Source organism: Colletotrichum karsti (genome assembly GCF_011947395.1).
Source record: "Colletotrichum karsti strain CkLH20 chromosome Unknown Scaffold14, whole genome shotgun sequence".
Classification (NCBI taxonomy): domain Eukaryota; kingdom Fungi; phylum Ascomycota; class Sordariomycetes; order Glomerellales; family Glomerellaceae; genus Colletotrichum; species Colletotrichum karsti.
Genome location: NW_024065914.1, coordinates 4,089 through 26,056, shown reverse-complemented (window position 1 = coordinate 26,056; position 21,968 = coordinate 4,089). Strand labels below are relative to the sequence as shown.

At 49.6% G+C, this 21,968-nt stretch overlaps 6 protein-coding genes across 6 annotated transcripts; 3 read left to right on the top strand and 3 right to left on the bottom strand.

Moving 5' to 3' along the window:
• Positions 1 to 1,821: 1,821 nt before the first annotated feature.
• CkaCkLH20_04978 (uncharacterized protein) lies at positions 1,822 to 2,331 on the top strand (the record flags this gene model as incomplete). Its single annotated transcript, XM_038887697.1, has 1 exon — positions 1,822 to 2,331. One exon carries the CDS (start codon positions 1,822 to 1,824, stop codon positions 2,329 to 2,331), a length of 510 nt encoding a protein of 169 aa, XP_038746739.1.
• Positions 2,332 to 5,409: 3,078 nt separating this feature from the next.
• Positions 5,410 to 5,814, top strand: CkaCkLH20_04977 (uncharacterized protein; the record flags this gene model as incomplete). The annotated part of the gene is made up of 1 exon (XM_038887696.1): positions 5,410 to 5,814. One exon carries the CDS (start codon positions 5,410 to 5,412, stop codon positions 5,812 to 5,814), a length of 405 nt encoding a protein of 134 aa, XP_038746738.1.
• Positions 5,815 to 14,805: 8,991 nt separating this feature from the next.
• Positions 14,806 to 16,267, bottom strand: CkaCkLH20_04976 (uncharacterized protein; the record flags this gene model as incomplete). The annotated part of the gene is made up of 4 exons (XM_038887695.1): positions 14,806 to 15,233; positions 15,309 to 15,397; positions 15,470 to 15,495; positions 15,566 to 16,267. 4 exons carry the CDS (start codon positions 16,265 to 16,267, stop codon positions 14,806 to 14,808), a joined length of 1,245 nt encoding a protein of 414 aa, XP_038746737.1.
• A 1,240-nt stretch (positions 16,268 to 17,507) lies between these two features.
• CkaCkLH20_04975 (uncharacterized protein) lies at positions 17,508 to 18,074 on the bottom strand (the record flags this gene model as incomplete). Its single annotated transcript, XM_038887694.1, has 1 exon — positions 17,508 to 18,074. One exon carries the CDS (start codon positions 18,072 to 18,074, stop codon positions 17,508 to 17,510), a length of 567 nt encoding a protein of 188 aa, XP_038746736.1.
• A 1,476-nt stretch (positions 18,075 to 19,550) lies between these two features.
• CkaCkLH20_04974 (signal peptidase I) lies at positions 19,551 to 19,820 on the top strand (the record flags this gene model as incomplete). Its single annotated transcript, XM_038887693.1, has 1 exon — positions 19,551 to 19,820. One exon carries the CDS (start codon positions 19,551 to 19,553, stop codon positions 19,818 to 19,820), a length of 270 nt encoding a protein of 89 aa, XP_038746735.1.
• Positions 19,821 to 20,390: 570 nt separating this feature from the next.
• CkaCkLH20_04973 (uncharacterized protein) lies at positions 20,391 to 21,158 on the bottom strand (the record flags this gene model as incomplete). Its single annotated transcript, XM_038887692.1, has 2 exons — positions 20,391 to 20,520; positions 20,596 to 21,158. 2 exons carry the CDS (start codon positions 21,156 to 21,158, stop codon positions 20,391 to 20,393), a joined length of 693 nt encoding a protein of 230 aa, XP_038746734.1.
• Between the last annotated feature and the right edge of the window lie 810 nt (positions 21,159 to 21,968).

Here is a 21,968-nt window from a genome sequence, read left to right as displayed (position 1 = left end):
AGAAGACTTGCAAGGAGTGCGAGAGCCGCAGCGATCCCCAAGCTGCATCTGGATCGCCCACCAAGTCAGAGGGCCACGATAAGAACATCCAGTCTACCCCTCTGTCATACGAGGAGGTCCAAGACAGCGAGCCCACGCACCAAGACTTCATGTTATTCGAAGGAGAAGACTTCTATGGCATGTTTCTATTGGGTCAAGAGGACTTGTTTCCTCTCCAGGGTAGCGAGTCTTAGTCACGATGCTCCAGCTCATTCGTAAGTAAGGGCGTCCACTCTCATGCAGCATGATCGTATACTCTATGTAGAGATAGCTGACACAACAAGTGTCCAAGTACCGGGACAGGAGCGCAGCCTCGAAGATGGTCGAATGCGCAAACATCAAGCGCTTGGCGTGAACGGCTATGTTTCCATACTTCATACCACGGAGAAGCTAAGTTTAAATTGACGAGAGGAAATTCATGATGAACCGGATGTACTCAGAAATAGATACCCTTTTTTGGCGAAGGAGAATAAGCAAGGCGCATACTGAAGAGGTTGAGTGTTCGTACCTGCGGGTTCCGGTATAATTGGGATTCCATTGCGATCATTGTCAATGCACAGCAATTCAGGTTTTGAACACAACTCAAGAACATGTTGAACAGGCGAAACATCCTGAGGCTGAAAATGATGTTTGAAATCTGGTTAATTTGAGATATTTGACCCAACGTAGAAAAGATCGAGTGCGGCTCTATTGCCCTATACTTAGTAGACAGTCGTGAAGTGAGGCCGAAGTGAAGGGTGAGGAGTGAGGAGCGAGGAGCGAGGAGCTGAGGTACGTACCAGCAACGGGAGACGCACACTTCATCGGGCCAACCAAACCAAAGAGAATATCTTGCCTACAAGAGGAGCGAGGAGCGGAGGCGTAAAAATGCGGCTGTAAGAAAGACAGCTATTGAAGACAACAAGTAGGGAAACAGCTTGAGCTGGCTGGCATGATACCTAATAGAGATACAGGTTTCTGCGATTGCAGTTCTTTAACGAGGTCTTCGTCGACTGTCACCATCATCTTGATGTGAATAGCGCCTGTTGCATCGAATTCGGGTGCGAAACAGATCGCTGTTTGGATTCGGCATCTGTAGTCAGCGCGCGTATTGGGCTTGCCTTCGCGTGATAGTTTTGCTGTTATTGCGGGATCAGTCGATGGCGAAGGCTCACTAATGAAGAGATTTGCCTAGACAACGATGCACGAACGATGATGTTTTCCCTCCCAGAACTGAATTTGCCGATGTAAACACATGAATCAATGTGAGCGGGCACAGCAGTTTATTAGGCTTCGTAAATAGTCATTCTCATGCCCCTTTTCAGCCATGTCATCAATCTGAAAATCAGGCTCATCAGATGTCCGGTCTTCTCGCCGTCATCTCTACTACATATCGTTGTTCAATCGATTTTCTGCCATTGCAGCACCTGGAGAACCTCGCGGCGTCGTTGGGACACCTTCTTTTCCAATCCTTTTTCATCTCCTCTTCCGCCCCCCTTAGATACTCCCTTCCCCGGCTGCATGCTGCACTGACCTGACCTGACCTGGTCTGGGGCCCGACCTGACCTGACCGTACCTACCTACCTACTAACCGACCGTATTTCTTGCCCCCCCCTCCTTCTCGAAGTTTGCTCCAAAATCCCAAATGTGTTTTCTTTTGCAATGACTATTCTTCATATTCCGCCTTACTGGAAGCTTTTTCTTCAGTTCGTTTTCATTTTGCAATATTTGTTCAACAAGAGATTGATCACTATGCCAATGCGTTGACTTTGGCTTTCTTGATCCCCAACACCAACCATAGCAATGGCAAACAAGACATCTCAGGCCAAGCTCAACTGCACTGAGCCCAATTGTTCTGCCACCTTCACAACCAAATCGAATCTTACCAGGCATATCAAAGCAGTGCATGGTCAAAAGTCTCGGATGGCCTGCCAAAAAAGATTATCTAACCAACCGTGGAATATCAAACGACACGTGGAAAGCTGCGATGAATGCAAGAGACACACTCATCGCGCTGCCTCTGATGATGGTCTCAATGGCGAGGATAACAAGAATAACACCAATGGCAACACCAACGACAAGATGAACGACACTATCGACGACAACACCAATGGCAGCATCGTTGCAGACATAGACATGGTGTGGTTTGAAGAGTCCTTACCCGGCTCGTACATGGACCTATCCGACTCTTTCCCTGCAGACTTCGACTTCAGCGCATGCGCATGCATCTCCATGCCGACCCCGGGCAACTCACAAGTTGGCGAGGTGGAACTATTGGCCGGTTGCGACCAGATGCTCGCAGAGATCTTTTAGGTGTGCTCGAGAAATCTTCAAGTTGTTCTTGAGCTGACGGCCCTGGCAGATCAGAAGTTAACGACGTCGTGGACGATTGAATAATACGTTAAGTTGCGATGCATGGAAGGAACTCGGTTCACAGAGTTTTTGGGCAGTAAAGCTCCTTTCTAGTGGTACATGTAATGAAAGATTGTTGCTTGGAATGATTGGAACAATATACCGGAACTTCAAATATAAATAATTCTTTGCGTTGAGAAAACATCTTCTGTTCGATCATTTCACCCGACATCATGTAGATGTCAAAGGTTCGCTGTTAGGGTACGTAGTTTCGGTACACTGGCCAGGGTGGCCCTGTATGCTTAGGGGACGGACCGGCACGCCCAAGTCTACTTGCGGTGATCAGCTTCAACCTCTCCGAACGGCTGATGTAGGGTTATTGCGACTTGCGGCAGCAAACTGAATATCTGCAGTCCATGTCATTAATGGAAGCGGACCTTTTTGGTGTTGCCTACTCACGGCCAAAGCTGCTCTACCTACCTTACCTAGCTAAGGTACCTACACAGCCTAACGGTCTGCAGAAGAACAGCTAAAGGTGCTGCGTGCCATGCGCTAGTGCCCTCCCTATTGGTAGTCACATCATACCTTACCTAGGTAGGTGCCGACATTTAATCAGCATTTGTTGTACAAATATGCTGTTGACGAGCTCTATTATTCTGTCAGAAGAATGAGCAAAGGGGATATCATCAAGTTATAGTCAAACGCTTGGGAACCCGACCTGACCGGTCGGCTCCGACATGTCCCACCATTGCGCGGGACCTGGCAACCTACAGTTTTCCTCGCGGCGGCGGCAGCTAATGCCCGTATTGCCCCGGCCGGGGGACCTCCTAATTTGCACCACCGGTTCCGACCGTGAACCGAAGCCCCCAAATCTCTGTGCTCTTCCACTGCCCGCGTTGCCCCTCCCGGAGCAAATCTCCGCTTTCGAGTACCTCGGCCGCCAGTGCCCTCAACTTTGACCTACTCAGTCTTGTTTGCTGGATCTTACGACCTCTCTTGGCCCTAACTACTGACACTGTTCTCATTACTTCTCCAAGAGTTCAACATGGACATACGCCGGAGTTCATAGTGTATCTAGGTTTTGCGTACGGTTCATGAGCTGCGGTTTTGATATGGCATCGTCACTTGCGGGCAACCGTAATAGCAGCAGAGTCCTCACTTATCGTTGTCCAAATATTACGAACACGATGTAAAACGTCTGATGCGACTGAGATTCTAGCAGCTAACTAAGCTAGCTTTGTGTGCCTGCTTCTGAGCAAAAGGGAAGAAGAGGGGAGTAAGGGCGTGAGAAGGCGTCGAGGATAACGGATTGTGATTTATGAGGAGCAGCGCTTAAAGAAAGAGCGATTAAAGAATAGAAGAGAGACACGGTTGGCTGGCTAGAATGATACCTTATAGAATTCGGGCATGCTCTGCAATTGACATAGAATACCAGAATAATGGAATCAATTTGATCTCTTAACTAATCAATTGTGCAAAAGTAGACGGTTTTCAAATCGGTTTCATGCGCTAAGACAAGGCAAACATGTTGTTCAATCGAAGCTTCGACATGGGTGTAGGATTCGATGGCCAGTACCAGCCCGACCAGCAACAAACGCTGTCAAGTCAACCCATGAGGCAGCGTCACGGTAACATTGACCGAACAATTGTGTGGTCCAGCTCTGGGCTCTGTTCTGCCCATGCCTTACATGACCAGATTGGAACGTTCGTGGCGTTCCTCAAGAAGAAAAGTCGAGGATCTAATACGACCCCTTAAAGTCCGTATAGACAGAAAACTCTCCCTCGCCTCAGCCTTATCCAGAAAAATCATTCACCCTTGTAATAGTTCAGAGCGTAAAATCGTCATTTGAAGCAGCACGTTGTCCCGCCCAATGCACTTACAGGATCGAAGTCACGCAAATTTGCTACGGATGAATGGCGCGCCTGCCTCATACTCGCCTTTTGCACCCAACGCTTGCTTGTTGCATCGTTATGATGCGTTTACCTGGGTTATCGACTGCATGGTCTTCAGACGCCCTGCCATCCCATATGTGGTATAACCGTTCCAGTCTGTCAGAATTCTTACCTTTGACTACCTTGTGGGAGCTGTTTTGCTAGAAATCACCTCTAGGCCGTGTAAAAGAGCCCTCTGTGCGGCAAAGAGGGACTTACACGGCCCATTCGTACGGCGCGCATCATAGCAGAGCCCTCATGCGCAGAGGGCTCTTATACCACGTTGAGGGCTTCCTGATAAGCAGACTGCAACCAGAACACCAGACATTCTTGCCAATAACTTGTAGCTCGAAAGGGCATCTTGTGGCTGAGGGTTGCCCAATGGGTCCTTCGCGGTGTCGAACGAGCGGCCAGCATCTGAGATCTCGAATCCAGCAAAGCAAATCAAGCCGGTGAGAGACAAGGAAAAGAGGAGCCAGCGGGAATCTAGCTTTTGACACCCACATGTCTTATCCAGCTTACCTCTTTGAGTTGCTTGCAGCTGAGTGTCGAGGTCAACTAGGTATCTCTGCAGCAAAACCACGGCCGAAAAGAGGAACATGGAGATTCCAGACCGTGTGGCCGGTACGTCACAGGGCAGAAACCATGCACGTCGCCCCTTTTGGAGCGATGGAAGTGCTTCAGTGCATAACCTCATCCCATCCAAAAGCGGCGACGTGCATGGTTTCTGCCCTGCATAACCTCACCACCCCACCCCTCGAAGCGTGGTGGCCTTTGGAGGCTCCGGGCTCCCGTAGGCTCCCGTTGTCATCCAACCTGCCCGGCAAGACATCCACACCCTCCTCCCGCCTGCAGGCTTGACAGATCGGCAGCCGTCTCAAAAAGCCCCTCTAAAGCCTCAAAAGTTGATACTCAATAACTCCAGAGACCCTCGCTGCGCAATCACTATATATACCACATGACAATGTCCTGGAAAGCCTTATCATGCTTTATTTTTATATTCACCGCATTACTTACTCGCCGATCACCGACCTGGTGTCTTGTCGACATATCAATTGATTGAACGGCCGTCACCCTCTCGCTTCCCATCCATCACGCTACTTCGTCATGGCCCACAACACGTCTCGGTCCGGGCTGATTTGCCCTGAACCTTGCTGCGGGTCAACGTATTCCACCAAGTCGAACCTCAATAGACATATCAAATCTAAGCATGGCCCGAGGGTTTGGATGGCCTGCCAGAAGGAATTGCCAAATCAGACTTGGAACGTCAAGCGGCACATGCGGACTTGCGATGAATGCAAGAAACACGAGAATCCTCAAGTCACGTCGAGTCCGTCCGTCCAGTCAGAGAGCAACAACAGCGCCATCCTCCCAATGCTGAACGATGTTCCTCAGGACGCTCTAGTCATGAACCAATTCGATGATATCGCTGAAGATCAAGATCTCTACGACTTGTTCCAATGGAACCCGGAAGACTTCAATTATCCCCAGAGTCGCGAGGACAAGGCCTGAAACTTCGGCCCAATCACGAGTTCGCCTGAGAGTAAGCACGTCAAGTCTAACGTGTACTGCGTTATCTAATACTGGGTGCAGAAAGTACACACCGTCGAGATCCAACAGTGGAGCACGCGCACAGGATGAACATTTAATCAGAAACGGCGTTGCGACATTCATATGGTCTTCCTTAATGAAGACGACTTCTGGATCAGTCGTTCGAATTTATTCACAAGAATACATCTTTATCCAACAGACTTGCCTGCATCTATGTTTGAGCCAATTGCTGGGCACCTTTCGTCCGACCTACTGCATATGAAGCCGCCGATATCCACTTTCACCCGAGACTTTTACCCAAAACGCACGGAGCAACGGCCCGGCCCGGAGGTTCCCAAGGCATTTTCTCCACCCGAATGACGGCAGTGCGGCGGCCGAGACCCACTTACCTCCGGCGTTCGCGCTCTCCATGTCCGCTAGCGTAATCTTCGTGAGCCACCGTCCTTCAATTGCGCGTATTTCTGCCTAGTTGCACATGGAGTAGTATCGCATCTTCTCGTCTGCAACACTTTTCGCCAAATACCGCTTTTGTATGTGGCAGTACGGCTGCTGACCTAGTTTCGCACCGAAAGAATCGAGAAATCTTCTCCCTTCATCGCCGATGAGCCAGAGGGTACCATCCGCCAACTCTACTTCGTCTTGGGGATTGCATACTTCATCCAATGTTGAGCTCGTCCTCATCTCACAAGGACATTGCCCTTTTCCCGCTATTCGCTCCGATCCTACCTGTCTAGAAGCTGGGCGGTAGCCTGGAATGCGAAAACTACCGAGATAATAAGCGTTGTCGCAATTTTGTAGAAAAGTCTCAAGATTAGGAGAATAATGCTAGCCCGGAAATATTAGAACAATTGAACGTATCACGATATGCGAAGGGATGTGATCTTCTGACGCGCCTAGGCATCATGTTGTAATAGCACTGTCAAATTGACGGCGCCATTAAGACCAGCTGATTTACCTTGTGTCCTACTTGCGGCTCGTGTATTGATGCGGTGTATCGCATAAACAGCGCGCATCCATGCAGTTCGCAATGAGCCGCAGTGACAACTAATCAATGAACCGTGTGTGCGCACATTCAAGACTTTGGCGGCATCTTCAGTGCTACCTCTAAGCACGGGACTCCGTTTACCGAACGTATGGAGGATCTAGCTAGTATGGTTAATCTTGCTTCCGACGGCCACCGACGACGGCTGAAGGCAAGTTGTAGTTACTAGAGTGCCGTTTGGTATCACTCGACCAAGGCGCGTCTGCAGCCAGTTGCAAGTAAGATACTTTGGAAAAAATGAACAACGCCCGCAGAGAAAAGAATTGAGGTAGTGCCAACTCTGCCTGTGTCGCGCCGTGTCTAACCTCCACCTTACTCCTTTGCTTTCATCGACGTAAACATCCATAATCCTCATCTGTGGCTAAGGTATAGCAGGAAGGTTGAAACCGACGCTGAAATTGACTTATAAGTCTCCCAGTTGCCGCTCATTCTGTACTTTTTTATCAGTACTAGAAATATCTGTCCCAACATTCAATATCGTCATCTTGTCAGTGATTGTACTACTGCTTCTCGTATTCGGTCGCCATGGCTTGCCGCACCTCTCCTTCGGATCTGACTTGCAATGAGCCTGGCTGCGCATCAGCCCCGTTTTCCACCAAGACCAACCTCAATAGACATATAAAGGCAAAGCATGGCCCTAAAGCAGTTACTACATGTGGAAAAGAGCTATCGAACCAACCTTGGAACGTTAAGCGCCACCAGGCTGCGTGTAACCTTTGTCAGGCAAAGTCCGATGGCAAATCCGCTTCTAGTAGCCATACCAATCAGAAATGCAACAGTAATATCAGCCCTTCATCAGCCAAAACTCTTCGTCAAGACAGTCAAGACACGGAACCACCTGTTGATTTCTGTCACGATCAAGAGCCGTATGAGATAGATTTCTCGATTACAGATGAGCTGTCGAACCTTTGGTTTATGGATTTCGAATGGTATTACGAGAAGTCGTCCGCGTGTAAGTCCTCTTTATCTTGTGGGGGTATTTGACAACTAAAGCAGCTTCCAGAGCTGGTCAACGGGAAGTAAAGCGACGGAAAGAGTTTCTCACGGGCCGAAGAGCAATACGATAAAATGTACCGCCTCCACCCCCCGTTCTCCTTCTTTCTAGCGACTAATTTAATGAATAGTTGCTGGTGCTCTCGCTATGGGCGGTCATCAGCCCATCTCTGCGCAACATCGCGATCAACGGATGTAATTTAGTGTGGGTGGTACTTGTCGTTTTGTGGGCAACTCTTTTCTTGGGCAGAATACTTCCGAAAGTGTTTTCCGTTCGAGAAAACATCGTTCTTATGAAGCCATGCCTACTCCTTTATGTGGCAGTAGTGACAGAAGCGAGTGGGTTAATGTGCCGTGTCAACCCCGAAGATCCCAGTGACTCGATGATGCTGTTCGAGTCATTCTCGTAGTAAGACTGTTTTGATGGTGCTAAGAGCATGATCAAATAATCAAGAGTCCTCTAATTGGATATACGACCCCCTGGATGAAATGCCCGAAGGGGTTTGTGTACGATGAGATGGGTTGGTTAGACAGTGAGGCATCCTCCTAGCTATGGCTGGAATGATGCTACACCTTCCGTTCGAGGCAGGGTCTAAAAACAAGAAACTGATGATGACAAGGTATATCGAGCGGTCGCCCTATCTTTGATCAGTGGAAATCAACACTCCAACGTTGCAAACGTGTACGGAACAGCCATGAGGCTTATCAAACCAATCGACTAATCCTATGTGCACCTACTTGGGCTGATAACAACCAATACTCTTTCGCGAACGTCAAGCCTCGATTTATCGCCGCCTTGCCAGAATTGAGAGGTCTGGGTTCAAATGATACGTCAGCTCGAGGATCTGGTTCAGATCCCCAGTCCAATCGACAGGCCTCGCCCCACCCCGCCTCATCTGACGCGCATAGCACTTGGCGTGGGCATGACCTATGGATGGTCTTTAGCCCCATGCTGCATCCGGGGCGCGAAATACAGGAAGTTGAGTTATTGCTGAAGAATTGAAGATTTCTTGGCACACCCAATGACGGACTTGTCTGTCTTCCTCCATCTGTTGATGAATTATTTGACGGTCCAGACGCCCGACTAGTGTAACGCGTATAGGTGTGTTGATTTCCCAACAATTATCCATTTGCATTTGTATGCTGTTTGAGCCGAGCCTTTGGGTAGGAGTACATGTGCGTCAGGCTCGTCTTCCAGACACCTCGCGGACCGACAAGCTCGTCCATTCAGAGTACCCCAAGTGAGCCAGCCTGGTCACCGCGTCATAGCAGCAGGCCGAGATGATTGGCAAACAGACCGAATGCTTGCAACCAGAGTTCTGGCAGAACGATGTCCAAGGTGAATGAAACTGGTTGGATGTTTCCCAACTTGGCCAGCTGGCTTTCCAGAGTATTGTATTTTAAGTCCACCGTCATGATCCTCGTCCATCGATGATAGGCCAGCGCTTCGCCACGGCGCCAAACGCCATCTGCGTTTCTTCAGTGCTCTAGAACTCGAGGTCTGCAGGTTGCTTCTAATGTGTGGGCAAACTTGGTGAGGATCGATCCTCATTGGAAGCCATAAAAGGGCGAGAACAGGTACCGCCAAGGGTCTCAATGGTTCACCCTGTTCTTCAGTGTTCAGGTGTTCACGAGAGAGGGTGCATTCCTCCGCGCTATCCATTCTTCTCTGAACACTGATACTCCCACCCCTACAGCTGATATCGCCATGGCTCAAGAACTTTCAAAACCATCTGATCTCGCATGCCCTTGGCCTGGCTGCAAGTCAGATGCGTTCTCCAACAACTCCAACCGGAAAAGGCACATGAAGGCAGTACATGGCCCAAAAGTCCGGACAGCGTGTGGAAAATTGTTTCCGAACCAGACGTGGAACATCAAACGCCATGAAGACCATTGCGCGGAATGCCAGAAACGGAACGACCCTGAAAATGAGGCTCCCCTCATGGCGGATAATTATGAGAACAACCCTGCCACGGCGCCGGAGGAGTATTCAACCCAGGATTCTGGATACGTTGGCCTGGATGATGAGTGCCTTGGACAAGACCTGGAACTGTTCCTCGACATGGACCCATCGCCTTGGACTGCAGAGCATGCCCCATTCGACGACCAACAAGACAACTGCCAACCATAATACGTTCAAAAATAAGGTGAGCGGTTCAAGCATTCACCATGTCGTTATGGCCGTCAACTAATAGCGATCACAGATAAACAGAGCGCTCGTCGCAGAGTCTCAGAAAGAGCGGCATGCACTTTTGAGAAAATCAAACGTTGTCCTCGAGAGAGGTCCCTTCACAGCACGGCTCTGTTCAAACGACTTGGCAGTTGGTTTGTCTAATGCCGAGGGTATTTTGAGTTAAGTGCTATTTTGTCGAGGCTTCGACATGATAGATAGCGCCGCTGGACTTAATTCGGCTAAAGGAAATTGACTGTAAAATATTATTGGGAAGGATGCTGCGGGACGAGAGAGCAGAGACCCAGAGCGCGGAGGAGGATGGGACCGGGCTGAGCTATGAGGAAGACGAATTGGGGGTGGGTTTCGGTATGAGACCTAAGCATCAAGTCGTCGGCGTCTATCGCTAGAGTATCCTTTAACGACATTATTGTTTATGCTCTTCACAGTTCATACGAACAAATTAGAAAACTCATCGACCTCTCCATGTTATCCAACGGCCATCAAGTGGCAATACCACCTCATCATGCTAGCCTATGAAGAACAGCCCAATCCTGAAACTCATTTCTAATAGTGGCTAATTGTACTTTTTGAGAATCCCACTTTGACCTCTTGCAAAGAGCTGTCCACTCTATACGTGTTAACATACAAAAGGTTGAAAAACTGGCCCTGTAGTGCCCTTCACCAACTCGATGTAAGGCACACCGGTAGTTGGACAGACTGGCGGCCAGCAATTCACCTGCTTCAATGGTTGCCGGCCAATTGGGCAGGTCTTTCTTCAGGTAGGCATCAAATCCTTGATTGGTGGAACCACCGCACTGAGTCTGCGTGTCAATTGAGTACGTTTCGAGACCAGCCACAATGAGCAACATAAAGTATTGTTCGATTTCCGAGACCAATAGTGCCTGCACTGCTGAACGGGGTACCATATATATCGAGTTTCCCTTATCGCCTCCTGCATGACTGCGAAATGCAGGCCTGTTTGCGCATGAGTTTCGATGATATCATCGGGTGATGTAATCACTTTGCTGCGTCTGGTAGATTTGTAACTACTAGTGTCTATTGAACGTGGATGCTCCTCAGCCGACCTTTGGGTTTCTTTACTTTACTGGTTGCCATTCCGTCCGGGTCCGTGTTTGAGTCTTTTGAGTTTGTGCTTGATTTGAGTCTGTGGTTGCTTGCGATCTCTCTCGTCAGATTTGTACTCAAATATTCGCCTTTTATCACCGGTTCTTTAAAATGAAGTATTCAATACAATTGCAAGTTAGACTAAGCGTGCTAAGAGGCTGCTGCGTGCACCAAATGAAAGTTTGTTCTGTTCGGTGTCTCGAGGCCTAAGCCTTTCGATATTACCTATGCAATCTCATTCGCAACTAAACACACTGTATATCATATTCTCTCTGTTGGCTTTGATAATGACCGTTTATAGACCTCTAGACATATTTCAGTGCACTAAATGCAGTCTCATCTACATATGCCCTGTACATGGTTGTGAATCAATATCATTTGTTTCTAAGTCTTCTAGTAACAAGCACGAAAGCAAAGTATGGCTCAGAAGTGCGTCAATCCTACGGAAAGACACTTAAAAATCATTTTGAGAAACCGAAATCAATGAAAAAGACGTGTAATTGGTGCCCCGGAGTCAGAGGCCAGAGTCAAGTCAGCAGGTTGTTGATGGTCGCTATACCTACTACACCTCGACGCCAATGGCCGGCTACAAAAAACGGTCTAAGAAGACACATTCGAATATCGATGGGAGTCTTATGGCCCTTTAAAACCAATCAATTCGAGGAGACACTCCTTTACAGGTTACATGCTCAGCTTGATCGGACCTGATAGCAGTTGGCCCGGATGATCTTGCGGCAAGTAGCCACATGCTGTTGCAATTTTGGTTCTCTCTCACTAGAAGAAGCGCTTCTCTGCCTTGCTATAGTATTTCCAAACATTACACCGTTATTTTAGTTGTTGGTTTCTTAAGTTCGCTCATGCTGTTGACTAAGAGAAGGGTTACTCTAGCAGCCGGAGTTGGTTTCGGAGCTGCGGCCCGCCCGAGGCGGGATCCACTGACGTAGGTAACTGCCGTCTCCGGTCCCGCTATGAATCCCGCCAGGCCACCAATCCGGAGGTTCACCGGACAGTGTGCTCACTTCTATTATTGGACGTGATATCTCGTCGTTTTCTGCCTGTGTTCGCTCCTGCGAATGGGCTACTTGGCACCAGCTAGAGAATCATCAAAACAGGCCTGATATACCAGGTCGCTCTTCGGGTTCCCATCGCCATATATAAGTCGAGGAATTCACCTGAACAAATACTTGAAACGAAACAGCGGTGCGAAGCTTCCGCTTTGGTGTGCTGGGACAGAGACGTAGGAGACCTTCACTGTGCGTGACACTACCTGTACTATTTCATGAGGGCTCAGCGGTGTTGAAGCGTCGTCCCCCGTTTTTTCCCAAGCACAGTCATGCCACCAGATGTGGCCAATCACTCCCATGTGTTTACGGGCGCATGAGCCTCAGCACCATTCAACGGTGCTCTAGTGTCATCAATTCTTATTAGCCAAAAACACGAGGCCAAGAAAAGACCCCTGTCGTTTTCATCTCACAGCTGCCACGCCATTTTGAGCTCTCGACTCTGAGTGGCATTTCTGCGGGAGAGAGAAGGAACCGGAGACTATGTTTGCAGTAGAAGATATTCCACCCACGCAGCATGCCGGCAAGGACAGAAAACTGCAATTCCTATAGAAAATCCAAGTCGCTTGAAGGGATATTGTTGAGGAGAAATCCTCATAATTAAAGTATAAAGAGCATTGTAGCTCCATTTTCTTGCCCTTCGGAGCCTTCTCCACCAAGCACTTTGCCATTTTGTTAACGTTTTAGTGGCATCGACTATTACAACCAGTCACATATCGCACTTGCCCGCTAACAAGGCTGTATCTCGCCTGTATCCTTCTCACTTCCGTCTATTATGAGCGAGGGCGTCTGAAAAATCTATTGTTGTCTGTTTTCAATGAAGTCCAGCGTCATGGCTTCTCTCAAAGCGACCACATCCTTCTACAAGTGTGACAAGATTCGATGCGAGTCCTCCTTCACCACGATGTCCAACCTCAAGAGACACATCAAACAGAAACATGGCCCGAAATCCCGAATGCTTTGCGGCGAAGAACGCAAGAACCATTCTTCGAACAAGAAACGACACGAACGCACATGTCGCAAGTGCAAAGCACTCATGGCCCAGCATGACGCCCTTAGGTTGGTTGCTGAGCCAGCCTCTGCACCTACGGATGTTAGTCGCTGCGCTGAGGTAGACGCGACGGACACAACTGCCGCCCACGCTTTCCCTAGCACAGGCCAGGGCGACGTTATCGAATCTGACAACAACTTGTCATTTGAAGAGTTTCTCTACACTCTCGACTCGGTACCGAGCATTATTGACAAAATATGGCTGAATGGTGAGCGGTGTTTTCTCGTGTTGGCAACTGAAAGCTAATGTGTAAGTTCGATAGTGGAGCTAGATGGTGAATGCTCCCACTAAGGTAGCTAATCAAAGTGTCTGGAGCGCGGCATCAATACCTGAGGTACCGACTGTAATGATTAGGCTTATGAGAAAAAAGGACGGAATGGATGCGAGTTATTTACGAGTTGGAATTCAATTATCTGCTGCCACCCATTTTGTGGCACTATCTGTGCTGTATTGACACGTTCTCAACGAACTGTTGTTAGTGGGCTTCTGCAGCATCCAGTGCCTAGGTAACTTTAAGTGAGTTTCAAATGAAAACCTGCATTCACGGTTCTCTTACCTACATATATCGCGAATGATGACTGGCTCGACTGGTTCCTGCGAAAAACACCGATCGTCACCTTTTCTCAGAACCAGCATTGCGGGACATTTTCGGTGAGTTACTTATCCTAGAGGTCCTTCTGCCGTTCGTCCCGTCTTCGTCTTCCCCACGGTGCAGGGTGTCAGGGACCGCCTCATCTACCTTAGTACCCCACAGCGACGGGAAACTCAGTGCCAACAGCATCCCAAGTCGCGCGCATGAAGATGTCAATACAATGGGCCGGAGAAAATTAAATCCTGCGAGAAAAAAGTGCTCGGAACAGCTGTAATAGATCTTATTTCTTTAGCCTGTTTTGTTTGACAACGCCATAAAACTCTGTCCCTGTTGTCGCTGATGATAGAGACATGAGTTCATCCCGCGCGGTTCAGTTTTGCCTTCTTCACCGTCAGTCAATGGCGCTTGACTGCTGCCAGAAATCTCGTTGTTTTCCCTGGAATAATTAAACGAAGGGACCAAATTAATAATTGCAGGCCGTCAAAAGCACAACACGATCAGCTTATTACCTTGTTGTGGTAGGAAATGTTCACAACAGTGGCAGGAAATCCGAGTTTGGGGTACACAGCAAGGATCAGGTACCCGGAGCTTAGGGGCTAGTTCCCGGACTCGGGAGCCAAGTGGGTCGCAACGGGCCTCGTCCGGCCCCGTTGAAGCCGCTGTCGCACGTGCGTGGGTAGCTCCTCAACCGGCAGGCAAGCTACGTACCTGACGTATCGCAGTACGCCTTGAACTTACCTTAGCTAGGTGCAGATAATAAATACTTGGCGTCTTCCGCGCGCGCATCTTTGGGGAAATCGCTCTGAGGAATTTACAAATCTGCTGGAAAGTCGTCGCAAGGAATGACTTTTTGATGTTGTTTGAGACTCTGGGTCGGGTATATGACGGAGTTCCCACTCCCGATGTACTCGTCCTTCATTTCCCGTACTGATCATCCAGTGCAGCCCACTCGGAAACAACAGTCGCCTCCTCGTCACGCTCATCAATGAGGCCAGTCAGGACCATGAGGTGAATCGCCTTCTTCGCGTACAATTTGGCTTGGTCCAGCTTCCCCAAGCCCATAAACACGTCCTGCAGAGTCTCGTAGATTTTGATCTTGGGTTCTTCCGCACCCTCCTGATCACACGCAGCCATGAGCTCCCGCATCACAGCCACTGTCTTGAAGAGGTCTCCTGTCTCGACAAGGGAGTCCAAAGTCGCCAACTGCTTCTCTATATGACGCGTCCGCTCATCGGAGGCTCGAATCTCGGATCGCGACGCAGTACACTTATTACAGCTGCATTCGAACCCCCAGTTCTTCATTCGACTGCGACGTTCGTAGAAGGGAATGCCTGGGGCAAGGTCTAGAGTGATTTATCGTCAGCGATTTTGTGGGGAAGAGACAGCCACGAGGCCCTTTGTCGCAAGGTGACACTCACAGGTTATCGTGATTTCTTCCCCGGCTTGGATGTCTCGGTTTGCTGTGACGAGAGCGCCAAAGTTGCGTGGCGAGAACCGCGGTCGGGCGCTGTAGGTACATTAATCTGAGGTTGCATTCATTGGTACATGAGAGTACCACACTCCACAGACGCCAACTTACTTTGGTGTGCAATCGTGATTCATGAGCTAAGGTGGATGCAAAGAATGTCAGTCACCCACATAACCTGGCAATACTGCATTCATGTCGGATGCTTACCGCAATCTCAGGGAATAGCCGATAATAGCTCTCATTTTCCACGTCGAGAGAAAAGGCATTGGTGGCGAGAACATCAAGCACGATATCATGTTCAGGATGCGCCCTGGCGCCATCGTAGACACGATGCGGCTTCGCCAGACGGTCCGTCGCGAGACGAAGCAGAGCGTTGCTGTCTTCCTCGGTAAGCGAAAGCATGACCCGTGAGTCCACGACGAGGATGGCATAGTCGGCGAGAATGGGCTCGTCCTTCTTTATCAGACGAGTAGCCACGACGCCACGGCCTTTGCCGGGGATCTCGACTACATTGTAAGGGGTATCTTGCAACGCATGCTGGTAGGTATCGGCCACGAAGCCCGCGAAGTGCGCCGCGTGTTCCGGAACAGCAACGACGGAGACACCGTACGGACCACTGGTGGCGGCGGTATAGGCGCAGAACTGGTCTTCCGGTCCGTGAGCCGCATCGACGCACTGTCGGGGATGTGTCCAGGGAAGACTCAACGATGTGTTACCAAGGGCAGAGTCTTCCGCTGGGATGGGGCAGCTGTTGAAGGTGTACTTGCTGAGCACAAGCTGGTTGAGATCGCCGCGGCTGCATTGGACGTCGGACTTGTCGAGTAGGCTTAACTGTAAGCCATGTACTGGAAGGAGGTGACCCAGAATAGTCAGAAGTCCTTGAAAGGCATGTTGATGTCTGAAAATCATCTTGAAAACGTCTTGCAAATGCTATCAAAAATTGGGCTCAGGGTGAAATGCATCATGCGCTCAGTTTGAATGGGCGGCAAAGTCGAGAACTCCTCGGTGATTTCATGAAAGCGACGGTCTCCCAGATCCAAGGTGACTCAGCGAGGCAGATATCCTTATCTCCAGAGTTGGTTAGAATGGCTGAGGGCGGCTTGTACGTACGATCGCCCGATGTCTGACTAGCCAGAGACGTGATATGATGCCCAGCTTCCCAACACAAGTGTCCCCATTTCGGGCGGTTCCAATCGGTCCGTAGGAATGGCTTCCCAGTTTCAGACAGAAGTTGCCAATTTTGCTGACCGGACATTAAGGCCGCAACGTTATCATGGTCAGCCAAGAATAAAGGTTTCTAAACAAATATCAGGCTTCAGCGTTGGCAACCCACGTGGTGCGGTCAAAACTCTTGGATGTCGTCAACCGGTCTCAACCAACTGCGCCAATGCGGCGAGAGAAGTAGTTCCGCAAGTGGTGTCTAGGCGCGTCTATGTTCGGAGAAAAGGAAGTTGCAGGGATACTATACGGTAACAACGCGGCGTAGTCGAAAGAACATCAGACAGATCGGCGAGTTTTTCAGCTCCAAGACAATTGACTTACCCAATACCTATGGCATGATTTACGCACATACATCGCCTTCCAACCAATCCAACTCTGGGATATCCAGAGTTACACCGTATGGGATGAGTTAGTAGTATTGTAGAAGTCTAGAAACACCTTTAGAGTTATTCTTCACTCAACGGTGCCGACATTGTCTCTCTGCGTCTACCTTCACCTAACTTTGCACATCATGATAATCCAGCTCATTGGTGTTTCGTTCAGTTGGGAACCTAGAGCCTCATCGGGTCCAGATTAGGTTTTACAGGAAAGAATTCTGTCTGTTGTCCGTTTCCGGTAGTTTTAGCAGCACAATTAATGCTAGCAACTCGCTTCGGAGATTAGCAGTTTGTTCAATTAGTCGTACTTATGGGCCAATGAATTTATGTTTATATGTCGACGTGTTCTTAATTCCGGAATGTCTAACGAGCGTATAATCTGCGCTATTACAAGCGTAGCTGGCATTGTTCCCCAGCATACAATGTAACAAAAAGAAAAGTAAATCTGTTCTGTTGCCATCCATCCTTCCGAATCAGTCTTCCAAGAAAGAAGGGCGAATCCGCCCACGTGCTTCGATGGATCTGACTCTGTCACCTGTACATGGTCTCATTCACAAAGCACCAAGCTCCTCGAAGACCTCCTTAACCCAGCCGTAGTCCTCCTCAGTAAGGGTAACGTAGCGGACGCAGTCGTCGCCGCAGGTGACGGGGATGATGTCGTTGTCCTGGGGGTTGCCAATAAACCAGGAGACAAGAGGCATGCAGACGGCGGGGAGGCCTCTGACTTCGATGCCATCCCAGTCTACACCAACGGGACCGGTGATCTCGACGGTGCCATCGAGAGCGTCGATGCAGTTGTCCCAGTCGTGCTGGTTGATGCCCTCAGGCGGGGCAGGGCGGTCCTGACGGCCGACGAGGTCGGACTTCTTGACGTTGATGAATGTAGGGGTCCTCTTCATCTTGCGGCCGCAGTCGCCGACGCTGCAACCAAAGCCGGCAATGCCCACAGCAGTGCCAACGCGGCCAGAGGTGACACCGTAGGCCGCAAGGCCCTTGCCAACGCTCTTCGCCGCGGCTTTGGCGCCGACGACAGCAGCCTTAGCGGCGATGGGTGCTGTGGTGCCCTGCATAGCAGTGAGGGCGGCGATGACGGGAACGGCAATGTTGTAGAAGTGCATTTTGAAGGTATTGATGAGTGTTTATATGGATAGTGAGTTATGGGAGTTGATGAGAAGTCTGATTTGTTGAATGGGGGTTGAAGTGCTTTGCAGTTTTTGTTGCTGAAGATGAGGAAAAGAACAAGAGCTCATGGTGAGTGAATACTGGTCGTTTTATAGATGAATTCGACAGCCTCAGACCACCATCATTCCCTCAGCTTTGCTCTTTGGCCCCCGAACATTGCCATGAAGTCTCTCAAGTTGATCCCGATGGCCCACAGCACACTTGCCGTCACTCTACCAGCAGCATGTGGACATCTCAAGTCGTATGGATGGCTTCTGTCGTGAAGCGGTACGCCCGTGCCGTTCCTGTGAGAATGAGACTATGTTGGTATGGGTCATGGTAGAGATGTCGGAGTGGAGTCTCGCAACTATTGAATCCTTCATTTCATCATCTGAGGCACAGAATATATTTCGAGGATCTCATCCTTGCCGCCGAGGTCTTGTCTTGATGTGAATACTAGAACATCCGTCAGCGTAGGCCGGCAGCCTGCAACAGCAACGCGTTCGTTACTTGGGCGAAACAGAAACAGCGCCGGTTTTCAGAACGAAACGAATATTACCCAGGCAAAACTATACATATCATAAATATAAAAATTGAATATGTTGTTATCAAATACAGATACTTTTCAAAATTAGCCCTGTATTCTTTTTCTTGATAATAAAGAAACTATAGAATCTGACATGATAGTAAAAGGAATAGATCTATCTGGCAACCGGCGTTGTCTTTCTTCGTCCGAGTGTGTGTATGCCTTGTAAGAAAGAACAGGACGTACCTCATACAGAAGTTCGAAAGTATCTTGTCTACACAACTGTTGGGCGACAAAACACTTTCCAAGAAACAGAAGTTCCCAGGTTTCCGAATGCTAAGGACCAAAAGTGGGGGAATCGCGCCGCAAAATGCAGTTGATAGCGTTTGAATGGGTGTGCGGCTTGTCTCGTATGTTTTTGCCGCGATTGTCCCGTAAGGTGGAGGAAGAGAAATCTCCTATTGATCCCATCGCCCGCATGCGTGGCGAGCCGCCGCGGCAACAGATCAATCCCTGGGTGCCTGGCTACGAGCTCCTAATCCAGGCGAGGACAGGAACGACTTGCCGCATGGAGCTTAAACTGACACAGATTGGGACTCTGGTTCTTTTTCTTTTACCCGAGTAGGAAATACTTCCCCCGCTCCGGCGCCGAGCCGCAGCTGCCTGCCGCCGAGAGTCAAGTCCTATTCACCGATGCTCGGCGCCTAGGCGCTTATGTGCCTATCATTCAGCCTGGACACTCTTAACCACAGTACCGATAAATGGCTATCCATGGATGGTGCCTTTACCTTTCCCTACATCTTGAAGAAGCTCGGTTGAAAACTCACGCCTCAATAAGAAGACACCCGACAAACTACAACACCAGTCACATACCAAGAACTACACACCCAAGTACTACACACTCAGTATGCGCGCTACTCTCGTCTCCGCCCTACCGATCGTTCGACTTGCAGGCACTCTTTTCATGGCCTGGAAGCTTCTATGTCTTGTCGCCAACTCGCCGTACCCGGCTATGGTCGTTCTCACCGAGTCCATGATGCCCGCCTTCCAGCCTGGAGACGTCATCATTCTCTGGAACAGAACCGAATACGTACAGGTCGGCGACATCCCCGTCATCTGGTTCACAGGCAACCCTCTCCCCATGGTACATAGAGTCTCCAAGACTGCCTTCGAGTAAGCCTCGCACTCGTGTCTCTTATTCTATTGAATCCTTCTGCGTTCGGTGTTGTTGGTCTTTATCTTGGCAAAAGCGATCGTCGATCTTCTGATGCCCAATAGCCGCCAACTGTGACAAGACAAAACCAGCCAAGTTGAATAGAAGAGGTTTCTGCCTGGAGCTCCTGTGAGATCGCTAACATAGTTTAATGTTACCTAGCACGGAAGGCCGTCAACTCATTCGAACAAAGGGAGATAATAACGACATCGACGATGTTTCCCTTTACCCATCGGGCCAGGATTATGTGGACAGAAGCCAGATTATTGGCCTCGTGCGCGGATACCTGCCGCGGATTGGCCTGTTCACAATCGCTGTTGGACAAGTCCCGTGGTTGAAGGAAGCTATCTTGGCTGGTTGTGTACTTCTGAGCGTGGCGATACAAGCAAAGCCTACGGAAACGCGCCAAAAGTCGGGCAATTGACATTTTGATACCCACCAAGCTGCTACAATTCCTTACATTTTCTAGGTTTTGTCTTGCATGTTGATCAATTGGTAACATGAAGGTGGTAACTGGCCAACAATATGATGTTGTTAGGCAAGCACAGGTTCTACGTGTTGAATCTGGAGAGACCACAAGTAAAACTTCGGATACAGCCATCTCGGAGTCATCCAAAAGAACCAGCTGTAGACCCATAGTAGCCCGATGACCCGTCCTAATCCTCTGACAACGTCGATTTTGAGAATCCAATCACATCTCAAAGCCCGTAGGCAGTTTCGGAAAACACTGGAAACTAACCTCTCAACGACAATTATACCATAATTGGCAACGAAAAACATGACATCCCGCAGTGCTTCGCCCTCTCGAATCTTCCAGGCCACCACGGCATGGGAGATCCCAGACACCAGAAAGATGCCAAACGCCGCAAAGGACTTTTCAGAGCTGCTGCCCTTACGTAGTCCCAGAGTCTGCGCCACACGGCTGGCCCACTCCCAAGCCGATGGTACCATGCAGTTATGCCAGAACTTGCCCCAGAAGCGGCGGACGGTGTACGCCTCAAACGGGCTCCCGTACAATGGCGGCCAGTCCGAAGGATCGTCAAGCCGGAGTATGCAGACGCTGATCACAGCGAGGATGGCGTGGCCGGTCTCCAGGGCGCGGACGCTGTTCCACACCCACCAAATGGCTGTGACGGCACGCAGGCTGACGACTTGGGGCTCGAATACACTAGAGTCGCGGAAAATGACCCGTCTGAGGAGGATCTCTTGGTCCGGTGCGTAGTGTTCGATGAAATTTCCCGAGTCAATGTAAGCCGCGAAAGGTTGTACGACCAGGCGATCAGCGAAATTGATGGCCAGCATCTTGGAAATGCGAAGAAAGCCGAATTCTAGCAGCCTGCCCAAAGTTTGGTGTTGAGGTAGTTCGTTTGCAAGTCTGAGAGCCCGGGGATTGTTCCAGATGCGCCAGGCCAATGAGATTGATTGTTTACTCGGCAATACGAAGGTTGGGTGCTTTCTGTGGTAGGTTCTCTCCTTTTCCTTGGTAGAAGTCGATGATACATCAAGCCCCAGGAAGACTGACCGCTCATGGACGCATAGAATCAAGGGAGCGGCTAGAGTGTAGAAACATGATATCATCCCTGTGACTGAATCCAGGCCAGCCGGCCCCCAGTCAGTGACAGGACCATCAATAGAAAGAACGGCAATGGCGTTGAGAATTAGAACGGGGATTAGAAAGAATCGGCGCTGAAGTCTTGGGGAAAAGTGCAAGGCCACGGTCGTCAGGGTGACGGAGGCGGCAAAGGCCAGGTTTGGCGCCGCAGCCCGGAGAGAGAAGTTTCTGAGCAGGCTGGACATCTTCTGATCTTCCGAGAGCTTGAGCCGTCAATATCCTACACCAGAGAGTTCGCAGATCTCGTGGTTTTATACACCATGAAAGACAAAAGAATCCCGATTCGCTAAAGGCTGCAGTTACGAGCATCTTAAAGCTAGGAGCGGCTGTGAGTAGACGATGTGGGTGGGGCAAATGTCCGAGTTCAAGTCGAGTTGCCCAGAACTCAGCTCCGTGAGGCCAAGGAAGTGTATGTTACATGAAACGGAGAATATTTAGATTAGCAGTAATTAAGTCTTCGCTGGCTCCCAACAATCCAACGGAGGGGCATGATCAGCTGG